The sequence below is a fragment of the Semicossyphus pulcher genome, unplaced genomic scaffold (assembly GCF_022749685.1).
Source record: "Semicossyphus pulcher isolate SPU_LCO1_2020_fin unplaced genomic scaffold, fSemPul1.0.p SCAF_9, whole genome shotgun sequence".
NCBI classification, from domain to species: Eukaryota; Metazoa; Chordata; class Actinopteri; order Labriformes; family Labridae; genus Semicossyphus; species Semicossyphus pulcher.
The window spans coordinates 23,988,786-24,008,742 of NW_027211770.1; the positions used below are offsets into that span (position 1 = coordinate 23,988,786).

At 41.6% G+C, this 19,957-nt stretch overlaps 1 protein-coding gene across 1 annotated transcript; it reads right to left on the bottom strand.

Annotated features, from left to right (window-relative positions):
- Window positions 1–1,580: 1,580 nt before the first annotated feature.
- On the bottom strand, window positions 1,581–19,570 carry LOC138583806 (mitogen-activated protein kinase kinase kinase 5). The gene is made up of 28 exons (XM_069655808.1): window positions 18,624–19,570; window positions 18,377–18,516; window positions 17,121–17,308; window positions 16,781–16,949; window positions 16,358–16,464; window positions 16,036–16,206; window positions 15,706–15,818; window positions 15,405–15,564; window positions 15,043–15,193; window positions 14,821–14,925; window positions 14,420–14,469; window positions 13,815–13,910; window positions 11,757–11,841; window positions 11,330–11,463; window positions 10,381–10,508; window positions 9,658–9,794; window positions 9,436–9,541; window positions 9,163–9,320; window positions 7,657–7,858; window positions 7,404–7,572; window positions 7,045–7,210; window positions 5,681–5,866; window positions 5,465–5,570; window positions 5,000–5,240; window positions 4,651–4,763; window positions 3,242–3,339; window positions 3,063–3,139; window positions 1,581–2,893 (listed from the first exon to the last, which is right to left on the bottom strand). Exons 1-28 carry the CDS (start codon window positions 18,955–18,957, stop codon window positions 2,797–2,799), a joined length of 3,987 nt encoding a protein of 1,328 aa, XP_069511909.1. The 5' UTR covers window positions 18,958–19,570; the 3' UTR covers window positions 1,581–2,796.
- Between the last annotated feature and the right edge of the window lie 387 nt (window positions 19,571–19,957).

Below are 19,957 nucleotides of genomic sequence, written 5' to 3' on the forward strand. Positions count from 1 at the left end.
TAACCATGCTAACCACCGGATGACCCTGCTGCCCTACAGAAAGTAGCTTTTAAAGTATATCTGTTTTCCATTACATTATAATAATTTAAAGAAAGGCAGTTTTGCCAGGGTCTGAACGTACTCTTTGATTCAAGGTCTGGATACTCTATCCATTGAGCTATATCTAAAGGGGTTCACTTGGAGTTTTGAAATCCTTTCGGTTGTGCATAATTGTATTGTTAAATTACTGTGGTGGAATAGACAATGTTGGCAGCGGTTAGATTCGAACCAGTGTCTGAACGTACCCTCTGATTAAAGGGTACCTGACCCTCGAATCAAACGGTACGAGTGATGGTACTTTGAGAGCCGTAGAGGGAGAGAGTTGCAACATTGCAATGGCGGATCATGGAGCATATTGGACCTCCAACTCTTTGTCTATACGGCTCTGGAAACTTTGTTCGGGGAGTAGGCGGAGCTGCTCCTCCGCTGCTCGTCTGCTGCCCTCACCTACAGCGCAAACCTGCTTTCAAACACGTTGTCATCGGCCTCATGAGGATAGTCCTTGTAACACATTGCCCACAAAAGCGTGCATTGACCTGATGCGGTCAGCCACATGCTAGGTTTTGACCTAGTCTTGTTATTTTGCCACCAGTGCAATTTTTTACAATTTGTTTCGTATTATTGCTTGTTCCATGGTCTGATCTGAATCCACACAATTTAAACGGTATGATTTGGCCCCAGTACACTCTTTTACCAAGTTACTGTGATATTGCAAACGAACCAACACCAGTGGCAAGGACAAAAAGCACCAAACATAACCTCCTTGGCATGGCAAAAATACTTTAAATAATGGCTGGGTTATAGGCACACCAGGTCTAGCAAGGAAAAAGATAATAACACAGCATTTGAAAAACAGCCCTTGTTCAAAACAAGTGACAAACGAGAGAACACCAATATTACTATTTATGAAGTCCGAAGGTTATAAGAAGCCAAACCCAGTCTCTTAATGAAGTCATATCCCTTATGGACAGAACACTGGACAGGTTTCATACATGTGGCATTAAATACGCCTCTGTTGGGCCTATGAAAATAATGAACATCCTCTGATCTCACAGGATCACTGAGATCACTGGGCAGTTTTTTAATTTTCTTTTATATATAAAAATTATTACTATCTGCTCTATCCCCTTATGTTCTGATCCTCACCTTTCTATCCTCCCTTTTATTTCCATTCTTAATACTATTCAGGCCCAACTTCTGAAGTCTGAGTTCTAAAGCCATGTTTTAGTACTCATCTCAAACCTTAAAGAAGTAAAGTTGAGACAAATTGATTTATCTGAAAAACATCCTCACCTAAAAGTCTAAAACTCACACAGTGCATGCGATGCTACAAAACAAAACAAAACACACATACTGTAGACACACAGACCCACTTGTGTCACTGTTTCTAAGGAGATGTCAACACAGTGAAAACACATGAGGGAACATGTGTGGAATTTTAACACTGTTCACCACTTCATCACTTCTTCCAGCACACGTCACTCCCTCTAAAAAGAAAACAGACACACGGCTGCACGCGGAGATTTAAAGTTTCTATTTATTATCTGAATCTGAGTTTTAACAGGATGTACAGTAAAATAATTCTATGCATTGTTTGTATTATTTCCCCAGAATGCAGAGACATTCATATAATATGTGTTTTTTATCGTACATTCATATTAAATACAGTATGTCTTTAATAACTTAGGTCCTGCTAAGTTTTCTGTAAAACACGATAAAACAGCATAATCAGAAGGCACTATTAAAATTGCATTAAATGTGTTTGTTTGCAGGCAAATCAAGACTCTACTAGGCAGTCAAGGTTTTTTATGAAGGCATATTCCAGGGTTCTTGCACCATTTTTGAAATCAAATTCAATGCTTTTTAAGACCTCAAGAAATATCATTTAAGCTACAATGATGTGCATTGCGTGTAATTACGCACGGTGTCTCCCCATGAGACGCACTAATTGTTTCTGCTGCTGGGGGATCGATGCAAGTATTTAAACTTAAGACATTTTAAAAATTTGAGAAAATGTAAAACATATTTTCTCATTAAATATGTATCATTTTACACACCACATTCCAGCTGCTATTAATCAGAATGTTACATTTTATTACCTGGCCTGCCCGATCTGGATTATCCGTAGTGTCTGCAGATATAACTGCAATCCACGCACCACACACACACACACACACACACACACACAAACACACACACACAAACACTGAGATCAGGTTTTTACGTTTCTGTGCTCTTTCAAGTCTGCGCCACTGTTTGTAGCTAACATAACGTAAACACATAAAGCCTGTCGAGTCTCTCAGACATTACAGTCAAACAACTTAGATTGCTTCTATACTGTTTGTTACGGTAAAGTTAGACCACTGCATGACAATTTTCCCATTAGCCTTATGCGCACCATTCGCAAATTTAAGACAATTTATGACTTTAATTTCCCTGATTTTAATTTAAGACCTTTTAAGACTTTATAGGGAGCCGCTGAACCCTGTATTCAGTGGGCATATTCCTACTTTTAAAAAGACCTGAGAGAACATAAACATAAATCTGGCAAGATCTAGCTTTAAAGAGCCTTTCCTACATTACATGCACAAATCTGGAAATAATTATCAGTATCTTAAAACAATACATTCACCAAGGTATAAAAATGTTTCCTCTTCTATCAAAGTCAGTTGTGTTCACCGCTGCGTTGCTCCCTCCTGATGACACAGGACCAGCCTGTCCATAAATCTGTCCTTTGATGCACAACATCAGCAGCCATTAAAGCGGAGTGTCCTCGCTGTCCTCATCGTGTGTGCTGAGCTGGGACTTCCTGCGAGCTACGATGGCCGCCCAGACTCGACACAGCATGCCACCTCTGAAACAGCAACAATCATAAATACGGTGTTAGAAATCTCAAACACCACTGGGGCTATTTGATGGAACACAAACTAACAGGGTGGGCTGCCTCTTTTTCGACAACACTATCCCTTTCTAGGTTTCTACATGGACAGAGGGTGTGAGGGTGATGTGTGGAGGCAGCTCACCTTATTCCACAGTACATCAAGTCATCCCTGGAGGCCATGTGGAGGAGACAGTCCAAGGTGAACCCGTGAGAGAGCAACTAGAACAGGATCACGTAGGTGTGGATTAACAGTGTGTACATGAGTAATACTAACCAGCCTCAGGAGTGAAAAAGAAAGAAAAATGACTGAGCTTTGTTTACCTTGTTGATAGTGTCTTGATCTACAGGGACGGTCTTGAGCCAGCGCACCAAAGCCTTGGCTTCTGGATTAAAGCCCTTCTGTGAAACCAACTCTCCATCTATAAACGACAGAGATTTGAACCGTTTAGGCTGTGTGGTGCAGAAAACAGACATGGTTATGGTGTATCTGCAGGCGCAGTGTATAATCATTATCTAAACTGACGAGTCAAGTTTGAGCTCATGATAGCTGATGACTCCATGGTCTACGCCTCCGACACAAACCAGTCAGGCAGAAATCCAGAGCCTGAAGCTGAGGCGTGGCAGGGATTGACTGGTACCAGTGTTAAGAAACAGTAATGAGGATCACTGAGTGTATTGATAATCCAAAGAGGGCTTGGTCTCTTAATGCAACACTGCAGGTCATGCTGCAGCTTGTGTGGTTAGTCATCACACTAAAGAGACAAGATTACCAAATCTAGACACTGGCCTATTCCTCAACTGATTGGCAAATATCTTTAGATACATGAATTAACTATTACCTATCTAGCAAAGAGCATTAAAACAAACAAAGCTTGATGATACCACCTAAGCAGGTCCGAATAGCAACATTTGGACAACATTTTCTTGCTGAACCACAGTACAGGGATACGTCCTGTGACGTAACATTGACAATTAAGCCACACACGACTCTTAAAATAAAGCACAAATTATGTTTTTTTATTTAAATTAGGCTACCTCCTCTTCTTCACCCATAACTCTTTTAAAGACCAGCTCCAGTCATGTTTTGACACATATAAAATGCTCTGCTTGTAATATTAAGATATGTTTTTTCTGCAAAATATGTTTAATTACCTTGTAAAAATCCTCCCAAGGCCCACTATGCAAATTTCCAACAGCCCCCTCCATCGCAAAACAAATCATGTCTCTGCCATCGTTTAGTGGCAACTTGTTGAAACTTAGCTAGCTTGAAATGTAGTAATTAGTAGTAGCAACGTTAACGTTAGTAGTCAGTAGTGAGTTTGCAAAAATTACGATGACAGTTACAGCTGGCTCGCGCATCGCTGAAATGGTTGCCATAAGTAACACATAATGATATGCATAACGTCGCCCCGTCCATTAACGGGATTGGCTCCTTAGGTTTGTGACGTCTCAAACCTGCCAATCTGAAAACGTGTTGTTCAGCCTGTCCTTGGTATACTGCAGTTTAAAAGCAGACAGGCCCAGCCATGGAGATGACTGCTTATGTTCCTGATATGTCTTGTAGCACATGAAGAACACCACATGGAGATGTTTACAAGGTTAAACACTTGATTTTCACTGGATGGGGCTCTTTAACATACATATGACATGTGAGTATTGTATTACGTTTAAACCCACTTTTTCACATAATCAAACTATGCCACTAAAATGTTCAATCAATCTAACATCACCTTCAGCGACGGCTGCTTTCCTCAGTGTGTCTATCTGTTCCTGTTTCCTCTGCACAGAGTTCTTCAGTAGCTCCTGGTACTCTGTCTCCTTCTCATTCAGCTGACTCAGCAGTCTGCAACACAAAAAGCCTTCATTACTCAGCAGAAAGCAGCAACTCTAAATTCTCACTAATTACTGTGTTTACTGCCTAATAGACATAACAGAGCTGTAAGACAGCAAAACATTTAATTTGAAGTTAAAATGTCAATTTCCCTTAACTGCTGCTGGTCATAAAATATATAAATTAAAACAATTTAGAATAAATATGACACAAAATTAAAGCCTCATGATATAACAAAGAAAATCTACCTTCTGGTCTCTAGTCGAAGGTCTTTTAGTTTCTCACTGAGGGGACAGTTGGTGTTAAGGACAAGATCTGTGGGGGAGTTGGGGCTGGCCGAAGGTAGGAACTCATATGCTGTAGGTTCTGGGTCTGCTGGCACCACCTGCTGGTTAGGGACAAGAGCTACAGGAGTGTCTGGGTCAACACACTGCTCCTCAGGAGTGTTGTCCTCTATCTCAAATGAGGACTGCAGCTGGATTTTCAGCTCTGAGAGGCAAAGAGGGTAGACAATGATAAATAAACAAAAGAACTCTCCAAAAAGTAAACAAACAAACAAGCAAATGAATAAATGAAAAATGTACACACTGGATACATAATAAAAAAAACATAAATGCTACTCCTGAAAGCACATTTTCCCTAAAATATACACTCGTCTCTCCAGGGATTTAACAAAAAGAAGTGAACTTCTACAGGATAAGATGAAGCTCTACCTGGCAGGAGCACTGTGATGGCGTCCTGTACTGCCTGTCTCAGCAGATTGTCCAGAGCAAACATCCAGTGAGGTTTCACCTGCTGTTGCCTCAACACCTTCTTCACCTACATACAGAGCAGACTGTTCAACAATTCATCCCAAAATATCCCTAAGCCTGTAGCTGGCAGCTGCGTCATTGCCAGGAAAATCTGTGTTTACTCTTAAGTAAACTTACAGCATCTTGGAAGCTGAACAGCACCACCTGCAGGTTGTTCAGTGGTACTGCAGCAGTGACCAGCGTGGCTTTGAGGTCAAGCAGGCCACTGGTCAGCTGCTTCCTGTCCGGGGAACGGATGTTGTCTCGCAAGCATCTAATGAGTTCAGTGATGTGGTCTGCAGTCAGTGGTGATCCCTCGCCATGCTTTTAGGAGGAGAAAAAAAAGGATGGAAAATGAACATTGGCGGCACAACAGTCCTATTTTCCTTTCTGGAGGCACTATTTAGCTCATCAATGTGCTCTTCACTGGAGTCTTTTCTTCTGCTTTATTAGGAAAAGAAAAAAGTCTTATATGAAGCCTCTGATGTCACACAGCTGTGGTACTGTTTGGAAACTGTTTAGTTTTTCTGGATTCCTCTTTGCTCTAAACACCTGAAAATTAAGTCCAAAAGAAGGTTTTGCAGATTCTAACCTTTTAATCAGTTCGTTAAAGGTGGGGTATTATGCTAATTTTAAGCTTCATATTTCACTCTGTGATACCTGTGGAGTAGCTTAGCATAATTTACAGTTTAAAAACTATGTTTCTCACACTGGTGCTCTGTGCAGGCCCCTCATACAGCCTCTGTCCCTTTATGGTAAATGGACTGTACTTATATAGCGCTTTTCTAGTCTTTGCGACCACTCAAAGCTGCTTTTACACTACATGTCACATTCACCCTTTCACACACACATTCACACACTGATGGCAGAGGCTGCTACGTAAAGTACCCAACTGTCAAACAGTAATCACATTCGTACCCGTGGCTATGCCACCAGTGTTCAGTGTCTTGCCCAAGGACACTTCAACATGTAGCCTGAGGGAGCTGGAATCGAACCTCCGACCTTCCCATTGAAAGACGACCGACTATACCACTGAGCCTGTGGTATGAGCATAATACCCCCTCTTTAAACTTGTACAACAGAACCTAGATATTATCTCTGAAAGATTTTTTTGAATCTTGCATTACACAAATGTTCACTCGACTGAACCACCAAAGCCTCTCTTGCTGTATTTGTTTGAGGCAGAGAGCTGTCATGCAGAAGACATAACACCTTTTAAGTGGAAAACAAATTCCCTTTCATCTCAAAATGAGATGTCAAAAGTGCCCTTAGGCCCCTTCATATTCACTTGCAAGCCAACTTCATTATTACCTTGGCTCTCACTGCAGTCATTCTAGGTGACTAGGTATTACTGCTCTTATTTTTGTGCAGCAACATGCCTGGGCAATTTGTAATATCAAGCTAGAAAGGATGCACACTCCGGTATAAAAAGTTCTATGTAGTGTGTACATGTTACATAAATATATCTTCACAATGTTTTGAACTGTGTTCTTTTTACCCACCTGCGGCACAGAGTCCTGTATATTAAAGACAACCAGACTGATGTAGTCAGTGAGGACTCGGTGCAGTGTGGCTCTCCTTTCACTGTCCTTTCTTAGCATGAAAAGACCAACACTCTCCTCTGTCGAGGCTGGACTGCACATTTCTGATGGAGAGTCCTCTGGTATTCTGGACAGTAGAGGGCAAAAAAGGGTCGATCACAACAGATTAACATTCTCATGTAAAAAACAACTTAATATTGTGTCTACTCATGCGTTATGCCCCTTTCATGCCTACACAGGAAACCTCAGAGTGGTAAGATTGTGCAAAACCAAGGTGCAGAAGTGATAACACTTCTCTGTTGAGCAATAATGAAACTCACGACAGGAAGCTGCAGGTGCTCGGTGGGCTCTCTGAGATTTCATCTACAAAGATGGCAGAATGTGGCCTCCTGAGGTCCAGGGAACACGACAGGTCGATCGAACCCGAGTATGAATCAGTGTCCTCCACAAGGATGGAGATCGGCACAGACAGGCTGCGTTGATAGTCAGCTGTAAAAACCAAGCGAGATTGACGTTATGTGAGTTAAAAGGTTTACAAACAGGTGCATTAATATAGACACTTTGAATCTTAACCTGAAGAAAGGAAGTCTTTCGGTTCCGTTTCCTGCAGAACCTTTGTCTTCTTCCGGGGAGACGACCTGAGGAAGGTGTCGCTCAGAAGCGCAGACGCTTGGGCTCTGTCGTCAGGGTTTGGCTCAAAGCAGTTCATGATGAAGCCCTTTGCCCCGTCTGACATGCACTCCGGAACCTTGGGGTGGATCTTAAACATGCCCACCTTAATGGGATTGGGTAAAGGTTACCAACAGTTTGGAGATTATAACTTAACTTAATATATAATTTAACACTTACAATTTAAAATTATTTGTGCTCATTTAAACATCTTAACTTTGGGATTGTACGTGGTCAACACGAAAACATGCACAAAATAAAAATGCTAACATGCTTATGTTTACCTTGGTCAACTTAGTTTTATGTGTTAGCATGCAAAAATTTGCTAACAAACAATTTACACGGTGCAGCTCAAGGTGGCTGCACACTTCCCAGACAAACGCCGACCAACTCCAACCGACACCAATTCTCGGGTCAGTGTGCGCCGACAGTCTGTGTTCGGCTGATGGAGTTGTTCGAGTTTGACATGTCCAGTCAGCTTTGGTGGAGTCGTGGAAAGTCTGACCAATGTGCGTGTTTTCCCAACAATCCACAACATTCTGAGAGTGCGTTCCCTTGACAACTAGCTTATACTCGCGTGAGGAACATCAGTACGCACGACCTTCGTCCACGTAATATAAGGCAAAAACTTAAGCTAAAGTCTGCGTGGTGTGTGCACCTTTAGGCCTGACCAGACAGAGCGTGTTTTGCAGGCTGTAAAACGCGAGGCGTACTGCACTGCCTTTTCTGTTGAAGCATACGGTTAAAAAAAGAGCAGCTCACTCATTAACCTAACCGTTATATATTGCAAACTACATTCATCCGATTGGACAATGAGAAAAAATTGCAATGACGTTCGGGTGCTTTTCTGCTTTGAGTTATTTCAACTCAAGGTGCTCAGAGCAGAAAAACGCGAGGCACTCAGCAATGCAAAAGCAGCTCGCAAAAAAAGTGTCCCTCTCATTAAAGTCTGATCGGGCCTGTAGAATGTTAAGGTGAGTTGGGCATTGTCTGGGCAGTGTGCAGTCACCTTTAGGCTGATGAGAATTCCATTCGATTTATATTTATTTGGATAAAAAAATAAAAACAGTATTGTATAAATAAAATTTTTGACCTTATGATGGCACTATTTCTCCACAGTATTAACAATTATTCCAGAGGGAGATAAAAGTATGAACTAAATTTCATGGCATGGAATAGTTGAATGGTTGCTCTAAATGTCAGGGAAACACCAAATAATTATCCTGTAGGGTTCATAAATGTCTGTGCAACATTTAATTGCTATCTTTATAGCCATAAAATGTGACTTTTATGTATTTTACTGAAAGCCCAACTAACGTTGACTACAATAAAATAAAATAAAAAACCTCTCCTTTAATGGAAACAAACATCTGCATGTATCAACAGTTACATCATATTCTCCTTATTTACCTTGAACATGGCTGCCTGAGGACTCCCCAGCTCATGGAAGGGTGTTTTTCCTGTTGCCATTTCTATAATAGTGCACCCAAGGGACCAGATATCAGCCGGCTTCCCATAACCCCGAGGCCCTTGGTCTATGATCTCTGGGGCCATGTACTGGAGAGTTCCTGTTGCAACAACCATCATGAACACGATAGAAAAATGTCAGTTTGGTCTGTAAACACAGTTAAACTATGTGGATCAAAGGGTGTGAAACAAAACACAGTTACAACTTTATCCTACCAGCAAATGTTTCGGTACAGGGGTTGATTCCTGCTAATCGCTTGGAGGTTCCAAAGTCAGAGATCTTCAACACTCCACTGTAGGTGTTGATCAATACATTGTCACCCTGCAGCAAAGACAAATTACCCACACTGGGATGATTCACAAGCACTGCTACTTAAAGCTAGGATTCAACTAGTTAAGAAAGTGAAACTAATGTGAGTCCTTGGGTGCTCTGCTCACTTTTATGTCTCTGTGAACAATCTGATTGTCATGAAGGTATTTGAGCCCCTCAAGGATCTGTTTGGTGTAGAAGATGATGGTGGCCTCGTTGTCTTTCAGAGGACCCCACTTGGAGCGCAGGAGAGACGACAAACTTCCTAAAAGGAATTAAAAACTTAAGTGGATTCATCTTTCAGAACAAAATCATGCTGTTAAATGATAATTATTACATGTCCAGAAGGCTGAGAATTAAATAAAACATTTATTTTGTTCAATGTCAAACCAAAACTTGGAATCGGAAATTTTCTTGAAATTATTTCCTGACAATCACGTCATTGTCTTGAGATGTTTTTTTTCCAATGAGCAGGATGTCTTTGGAAACACCCACTTTCTTCAAACCGACTTCCAGTTTATGTTACACAATCACACACACGCACACTTACAAATCTAAATGCAAGACAGACACTGACTTCCTGGATGCTGAATGAAGCCTTCCCCCCATAACAAAGCCACACAGTAACCAGGGAAATGAGACTTGAGAGCAGGGGCAGAACTTCCTTATGTTAGCATAAGTTCCTCATGCAGAGTGTTTTCAAAGACATTGTTTATCTAAATGATTTAGAGTCTTACTGGAGGTGTGTGATTTCCATATAATAATTTTTGAAATTTGTGTCCAGTAACGGACAGTCCCCCCTGCACTGCTCTTTTAAATAAAAGTCTAGATTTAAATTCCAGGATTTCTACCTCCAGGTACTTCCTCCATGAAGATCTTGATGAAGCCATCCTGACTGACGGAGCCGAGGTACTGGACAATATTCCTGTGTTTGAGCCTCTTGTGCAGAGCGATCTCCTCATGGAGGGGCTGCGAGTACCTGAGGGAGAAAAAAGGAAGTGTGACTGAGAGGTTTTGATCAACAACACAACATCCCAGATGATAGCTCACTATTTGAAAACATGCAGAAATGTTGCGACATGTATGTGTTGTTCCAGTATTCCATGTAAGCCATTCCATTATTCATCAGAATCATGACAAAGATGCATTACTAAATTCCCTTAAAAGGTAAATGATGAACTCCATTTCCTGTCTGATTATACTGTGTAAGTCAAAACATAATTTTCTCAGGAGTTGATTGCTTAAACTCTAATGTTGAAAGCTTGAGACAGCTTCACACATGTCACATGACAGCTGCGCCAGCACCTCTTTCTCTGTCTGTCTCTCTTTAGTAAAAGGGACCTTGTCTATGTTTCACATGGGCATCTTAACTACACGCCTACTAACTTCACACAGCATTTCTCAGTTTGTGAAATTTTCTGCTGTAGATAAAAGTACAGCCTGATAATTATAAAAAAAACAGAGGAGTGAAGTAAATAAATAAAGTGCCTGAAGTTTAGAAATGCTTTAAAAGTGATTCAAATATCACATTTCCTTCAATGGAATTATTCCCAACATCACTCTGCAGTACGAGCCTACGCTTTTTACAGATTACAGAGTAACAAACAAAGAATATGAAGTCTAAACACTCTTAAGTCTCCCCTGAGTCTTTTCTAAAGCAGTGGGGATCCAGCATGCCAGTAAGTGTCATCCGTGCCAAATCCCTTCCCGTTAAGGATATTGTGGAAAAAGAAAATTCTTGTGAGAAACAGAGCAGCTTAGTGTCTCAAGGCAGAATGAAAAAGTGTTTGTGTCCCGTACGTGCTGTCCTTCTCTGGGATTTCCTTGATGGCGATGCGTACTTGGTTGCTCAGGTCCCTCCCAGCGTACACCACACCGTACGTCCCTTTACCCAGAACCACCTTGTCTCCATTCTCATTGGTCTCATAGATGTACTTTTAAAAAAAATGAAGACGGCTTGAATGAGAATGTGAAGACTGAAAGTGAGCATCAGGGGGGTTGTGAGGAATTTCACAAGCAACCACGAGATTGACAAGAATGGATATTTCATTCATGAGCTTGCGACATTTCAGGACAAGTCCAGATTTATGAAATCACATATTAAATTAACTATGAACATATTTATAAGTGTACACAAACATTTACTTCACACAATGCCAAATACAGTGTGACACAATAATACAGACATGTTTCCCTTCATGAAATATTTGAATTTTCTGTGACTGACCTCCAGTATCCCCTCACTCAGATGGTCCAGGTTCTCAGCAGGGTCTTCAGCCTGCTGCAGCAGAGAGTTTACCAGCTCGCAGAAACTAGAGACAGAACAGTGTGAGAAGATGTTGAAGTGATAATCTCAAATTTTTTATTTAAATAAATGTCTGTTAAGTCACTATCTATCGCCAATGGTGATTGAGCTGATGGCCCTCTGATGAAAGCCTTTGCATTTGCAGTATTACAGACGGGGTGTCTGGTGCAATTTCACAAGCAGCGCCCAGTTTGTGACGCGTTTTCCATCACCCAGCAGTGATTGGTCTGCCAGAGAGGGTAGGCGGAGCTAAGCGGCTGCTTTCCGGTCTCTGCAAGTGTATTTTCTTAGGGGCTTAAGGGGGGGTGGGGGGTTTGCTTGACAGATGTGTGATTTCATATGTCTTGTAAGCTACTGGATGCCTAAATTTCCCTTGGGATCGATAACGTATCTATCTATCTATACAACTACAAAAATAAGTGAAAATCCAAAGAAAAAGAAACAAATTCGACACTCAGATGAAGGCAAACAGTCTAAAAAGGAAAGCGACCGTCAGCGAGGAAAATCAAGAGTTACGACCGGAGCCAACCGTGGACGTCACACATGCAACACTGTCTGGATATCTGGGAAGTGTGCTCCCGCAATTACCGTACATCGCCATATATGCCGCCAAAGAGAACAAAACAAACATCTTTGAGATTAAAACTTTGATGTAGATGAGAAGATGGTCTTAATGTAGCATGTAGTTAAATACACTTTCGGTGAATAATTAATGTAGCAACTATGGTGGCAACAATCCCGAGTAGAGCATGAGAGCGGGATGTATCTGTGACGTGCATCTTTCCAGAAGAAAGTCCAAACTGATTTTCACCTTTTATGAAACAAAAGACTATCAAACATACTGAAACAAAAGGCAAGAATCACTTGAAAACCACGGTAACTAAAATATAACTAAGACCATGACAGTCAACAGACCATACTTGGCCCACTAACCCTCTTTGTTGCACTCCCGCCACGCAGCTGAACAGATACAAATAATGACAAACCCCGCGCAGGCGTCCATTACTGGAAATGATACTTAAGCCATAAAAGGAATGAAACATAACAAATAATCAACATTATGGCTCCTACAGTTAAAGTAAACTACATCTGAAAACATCAGACTTCTCTGTGGACTTTGGAAGAAGAGTTTCCCCATAAAAGGCAGAAAAATTCAACTTTGAATAGAGTCAACAAGTTCACTGTGGGGTTTTGAGCCCTACTAGTAGTAAGTCCCTGTTTAAATCAAGTTTAAAATGCAATATTAAGAACTTTTTCAAAAGTTGAAAAGGTTTTGTAAATGTTTTATATGGAAGAAAACACACTTAGACCTTAAAGATACACATGATGCATATTGGTGAGAAGCCCTGAATGTAAATATAACTTCTGTTTGTTTATAAAGATGCCATAGGGCTCCTTTAAAGGTTTAGTTCAGCTGTAAGAGAAGAAAAAATATAAACAATACTTTCTCTAAGTAGTATGTACCCGTGCTGATTTAAATTTTCTGGTAGGATGATTCCAGGAAAACAGTCTACAGTCCTAAAACAGGTTATGTTGTCAGAGGAAAAGTGCTTTGAGCGACATAAACAAAACTGAGTTCACGTCTGTTGTATGAGGCTGGCAGCAGAGGTACAGTAGCTAGATCTACATCTGCAGTGGTAGAAACCACAAGAGGCTGAAAGGAAATGGATTTTTTTGATACCATTTAGGTTGCCTGACTTGACAAGAAAGTGAACCAATCTGTCATTTGGGTTTTTCCTAGAAGGCGATGAAGAAAATATGACTCATTCAGTGCGTTTACATCATACTCCTTTCTTCAAGCCACCGACTAGACTGTAAATCTAGTCTGATTGTCTTCCTACACCCTGTAATGATGGCCTGTTCGTCTTCGTCTAGCAAGTCAGTCGGTCAGTGAGCAGGTCATGAGCACTACCTCACACACACAAAATAACACCGGCTGTCCCGCCCTGCTGAGTCTTTGCCAGTTTATTAGTCACTCACCCTTTACAGTGAAGCTCAGAGGGGAAGCAGAGCTGGAAGTCATCCGAGTTGTAATGGACGTACAGGAAGCAGCTCCGCTCATCAATCTTTGAAGCACTTTAGAGAGAGACAAAAGCTTGTTTATGCAAATTGAGTTCTGCTGAACATAAAGGAATTTGACACTGATTAAATAGACTCCCCTTCTGTTCCATGTAACTAAAAGATTAGCAGCTTTATGTACACAAATGAGGGGGAATTGATTGACTCGGTAAATGCTGATGAAGAGACTTTCTCATCTGTCTCCTTACAATCCGATTAAGTTGTTTGTTTGCTGTTTTTAAGCGACCTAGCAGCTCAATGTTTTGTTATCTGCTGGCAAACATGCAGACAAGACAAGGCTAAAGTCCATGTCAACACAGATCTTCCACACAGAGCTTCCGATGAACCAACAGAAAGCTGAAAAACAACAACAAAGTGAAGCCTGAAACTAAAAATCTGTCTGACAGCCAAGGTTTCCCAGACAACCAGTATGTTTTGGGTCCTCCGGCTTTGCTGCAGGCTTGACCACACCCAGAACTGTGAGCAGATATTTGAGAGGTGTTAGCACATGCTGTACTCTACTTTACCTCACTCCCCGAATTGCAGAGGCGGGGAAAGTCCACTGGTGTAAGCCTTTCTGTGGAATCAAGGATGAAATTAAAACACAGGATAAAGCCTGTCTGACTGCTCATAGACAGTTGGTTACACATGACAGAGCAGCTTTTGCACGTACACACACCTGAAAGAAACAAAACAGTGAACAGGCCGGATGGATGAAGTAAGACAGTCTTTCATACACGGTGACGAAGAACACGCCTACACAGTCAGCTAATTAAACATTTACTGGAGCATAAATGAGTGAAGAAAAGTTGGTTCTTCCTGTCATTATGCAATATGCTAAGCTCTCTGTGTGTGCGGCAGGTACATAGAAACTTGCGCTCAGGTAAGAAAGTAGCTCCGGGGGTGCGGGGGCAAAGGGTCTACATACCTTTAAGGATGTGATGTGTTTCAACTGGACAGTACGGCTTTCGTCCTCCTCGCTAACACACACAATAGCTGGTTGGAGGATTTTACTGGGCTCCAGAATAAGCACCTTAAAGAATGATTAACAATAACAATTCTATAACCAATATTCAAAATAGCCACTTTGCTTTAATATTACTTCTAAAAGGAGGTTAAAAAAAAAGTTTTTTTATCAGTGTCGTCTTACCGGGCAGCGGTCTGTGGAAACTGTGGGTTTGCAGGTCTGCAAAAGCAGCTCCATCCAGAAGTCCACCGTGTCCTGTTTAGGAGATTTCACCTCAGGCGGCTTGGCAAATTGACGGTACAGGATGAAAGTCTCCATAATAGATGCGACATACCTGAAAGAAACACACTAAACTCATTAATCTAGATGAAGTGAATATGGAAATCAGACCATACCCTTCCAAAGGCTGTCAAATCCACAGGGGTGCCTGATATTTTAGTCAAGCCAATCAAATTAGACTAACAAGCTCTCCAAACTTAATCCTGATGCTGATTAAACTAATCTGCATGATTAGTATTAATCAGGACCTGGTGCTTAAGCCTCACCAGATCGGGGCGTTGAGCCTGTAAAGTCTGTCAGAGCCCTCGATGACTTTCTTGTGTTCGTTAGCGAGGATGTTTGCTCCGATGTAGAAGCCGACGTCCCAGTAGTCCTTCATCTTCTCCAGACTGCCCTTTCTACCAAGCAGGGTGCTCAGAGTCACACCTAAAAACCAATGTAATAACACAGAGCAAAACAACATGAATAAATTGTATGTTTTTACCCCTAAAAAATTAGGTGTAATGCATGAGTAGTAAAGACTTTATGACATGTAAAATTGTGACGGAATCTCAGAGCATTAATCACCAATTTTGCGCAGCTCAATAGAAGTATCAAATTCATGTCCAGCTGCCATCAGAAGAACCACGTTGTTGATGCCTGAGTGAAGAGTCGGCTCTGTCTCGAAGGCTTTTCCATACCTGACATTAAATATAAGAACAGAGCTGTTAAATAATATTAAACACTAAACTAAACTACAAATAAGTACAAGCAGTAAAAAAAGAAGCTTATCTTAAGGAGAGTCAATAGAGACAAACTGTACTCAAACAACTCCACACAGAACAATGCCACCTTTCTCATTAGGTGTGGACCAGCTTGTATAATCAGACTGCAAACACAAGCACAAAGCGGTTGTACCAATAGCAGGCCTGGTCTCTGCTGCGCTGATCAGTGAACCCAGAGCTCATGAACATGTCCTTGTAGATGCGTCCGCACAGGCAGTAGACGTCCGACGCCACCTTGCACCCAGTCTCCACGATCGGCAAAATTGCCTGCAAAGCTTTAGGACGATCTCCGGGGTGATTCCTCCTGGCATGGAGAGATTTGATCATGTCAACAGGTAAAAAGGCCTTTAGTATATTGTGTATACACGCAAGGCAAATAAAAGCTAGGACCTAAGCTGAAACAACAGAGGAGGTATAATAGTTTAATATGAATGAAGTAGGAGGTTTCTGGTTACCTGTTTAAAGCAAATATATAATGAAACTTGATATTCTGATGTCCTGCTACCAGGCACATGGGCAGGTTGTTCAGAGTCTCCACCAGTTTGATTATGGAATCGTAGTCCTGTTAAAAGAGGGTGCAACGGTTTATTAACATGCTCTAATCTAATGACTTTTAATACTTTATGTTATAATATTAATATAGTAATTACTAACGCCAATGGTTTTCTGTTAGCATCTACACATGGAACACTTAAAATGCAATCTGATCCTTAAATATGATTAATCCTATTTTTTAATGTATAAATATAATATTTAAAATAAGTTTCTTTAATCCAATTAAACCTATCAAATTATCAATCTGAAAGAAAAAAGAAAGATTAATTAAATAAGTAAATCATCATTGGCTGCAGCCCTGGAACCTTTAGGTATACACACACCTGAATGTCCCTGTAGGACAGCAGCAGGTTCATGACTATATCCGGTGTGAGCAGCTCCACGCTGTCCAGGCGTTTCTGTATCCGGCTCAGCTCCTCACTCAGGGCTTGGCCACTGAACCGCTCCCGTGCCGTACGAATCTCATGCCTGATCGACTCCCGGAAGTACTCGCTGTCAGCACAGAGAGCAGACGGGTCATAACACTCTCACACTTTTACGACCCTCAATAAAAGAGCCTCGTAGAGTAGCGAGTTACACCACAGGCAAATACGCGTGTAACCTGAGATGATAATGTTGTTGGCAAAGCACACGCGGATCAGAGCCCTGCAGTTTGTGTCTGACCTGGTGTGAACGTGAACATTGTTCAGAAGATGCACCAGTCTCTCCACCAGCAGGGTCAGGAGCGGCTCCAGCTGGAAACTGGGCTGCATCAAGTCTTTGATACCGGTCATCATTGTAGCGTCACAGGCAAACACTTTGCCCTGAGGTGACACTACGTACGGGATCAACGTGTAGCTTCCACACTGCTCCTGGAGGCAGACAATGAACGCATTATTAACACTGGCCTCACTGGACCGGGACCGCAGTTATTACTTCAAATATACAGTTTTACTCCAGTTAACCTCCGACAATAAATAAATGATTTGCTCCTGGTTACAAATTATCTTTGGCCTTTATCATAGAAAAAATACCTCCTTTATAAAATTTCACTTACATGAAACCTTTCAGTATTTAGATACTATATTTAGAGCTGAAACAATTCTCTACTGTGACGATTTTGTCTTTTATTTTTATTTTTATGGTTGTATGTTCTTCAGATTTTATATCACTAAATGGACAAAACAAGGTATTTGAAGATGTGGGACTTCAATGCAGTGATAAACGGTAAATCGACTGTACTTACATAGCGCTTTTCTAGACCACTCAAAGCTGCTTTCACACTACATGTCACATCCAACATTTCACACACTGATGGCAAAGGCCTAAGTGCCAATTCCAATCAAATCTATGCCCATTCATACCCGATGGCTGCCTTCGAGGGCAATTCGGGGTTCAGTGTCTTGCCCAAGGACACTTTTGAAGTGACTGTAGCAATCAGCTATCAAACCCCCAACCTTCTGATTGAGAGACGACCAACCCTACCACTGAACCACAGCTGCTGCTGCCCCATAACATATTTGATCATTTAGTTAGCCATAACATGCTCCAGCAGCCCTAGAGAAACAGATATTTGTGGGCCCGTTAATCACGCTGCACAAGTTGGAACACACATCTTATTGTTTTGATGCATCCAGCCCAAGAGGACAAACTGCAGCAAGGCTTTGTCTGAGGTTTGCTATGGAATAATGAGCTACATCTTGGCCCCTCTTCAAGAAAGGGCCATTATTGATATTGCAGGATTTGCCTCGAGGTCCTCTTTATATTAGCTTATATTGAAGAGAAGTAGTGCATACTCTGAAGCATAGTTTTCCACTTCTCACGAACTACTTTACGCAGCATCGGCACAGTGGCCCACTTAAGGCTGCAGCCTCAAGTTTAATGATCACATTATATTATATGGTGATAATAAACAAGCTTAGGTGTTGCTTCCAAGTTACCTTGACAGCCTGTAGATCACTATCTTTCTTGTAACAGTACAGTATTATGTTATTGGTCATGCTGAAACTTTCCCTCACTCCAAGGTGATAGAAGAGGGAAGGCTGGCAGAAAGAGTCACTCATCTCCACCACTGCAACATCTGTGGGGGGAAATGTCAAAGGGCGGGTCAGTTTGCGTAATTTGCGTAGTATTGCGTGTTTGTGTCATCCAGAATTTTTACCCTCCAGTCCGCGTGCCTGCACTTGCCTGCGTTGTAGAAACTATCCAGGATGTCAGTGGTGCCCAGGGAGATTCTCTCAAATGAAATGGTTTTGAAAACGGCGTGAGCGTCCGCGCAGGCTTCCTTCAGACACTTCAGGGATAAGTTCTCCTCAGTCTGCGGCACGGACGCGTCCTCGTTGACAATGTATGCCACGGATACTGCTCTGGTCCGACTGCGTGGAGATACGATCTGTTTACCCGAGCCACCGTTCAGGTCCATGGCCAGAGAGTCCTGCCACAAACTTCCAGCTGACACCCAAACCGGGTCTTTCCTCTTTATCTCGTGCAGGCTCATTCGCCTGCGCTCCGTGGTGTACATTTTCTACTCTGAGCTGACACTCAATGCATGCAGTTCTTCTTCAGGAAAGCCTCCATTAAAAAGTCAAACAGCAGGGTTGCTTGTTCGTGTAAATCCCCAGGTGCGTCGCCGCCTCCTCTCGTACCAAATATCCACTAACATTCCCGGTACTCGTCTCCACTTGACCCGCCCTCCTCTCCTCCCCTGCTCCGCTCCGCCCGCTGACATTTTCATACTGAAACTGTACACCGCTCAGCCCTGACTCTTGCGTGACCCCTGCTGTGGATCACTGTTGTGTAGCTAGAGTAACTGGAGAAAACTGTACTTTACCATAAAGTTAGACTTCTTAAAGTTAATGTATGTCTTGAGTACATATTTTGATTGCTGGATGTCTCCCGCCTTACTTTGAATATTATAACCATGAAATGTTTTATTTTTCCCTTATTCCTTTTTTTTTTTTTTTTTACGTTTTACAAAACGTTAGAATTCTAGCTTTTTACGTCATGTCCTATGAGCCGTTTAAGACTGTTTGAACCTCAATATTACCTTTTAAAGCCACTTTATTTCTTATAATTATTTCTTCCTGCATTGAATTATGAAATAAAGACAAAGAAAAATATATATGCAGAAAATAAGATATTTAAACACGTGTTAAAAAGTTTGAGGAACTTGAGGTTTGTGTTTATTTTGGCGCCCCTTGTAGACAAAGCTGTACATCTTTTCTTTTTGCTGCTTTTATCCTGTACATGCTGAAATGGTGGTTTTTAACAAAAAATCTCACATATGACTGTTAAAGAAAGCAGGGTATCACTTATTTTAAATTTGAGTCCTGGAAAATGTAAACAAAGGCAGCGTGCTGTTTGTCTGACACCTACCCTCCACCAGCAGTTTCAGGCATTAAAAATAACTACATAGAAATAACCCATCTTGTCGCTGATGTCTGGTTTGCTTTTGTAGGGCATATAGAGTAGTCAGAATTAATTTCAGTGTTTATTTTCCAGCAAAAATCTCCTCACAAAAG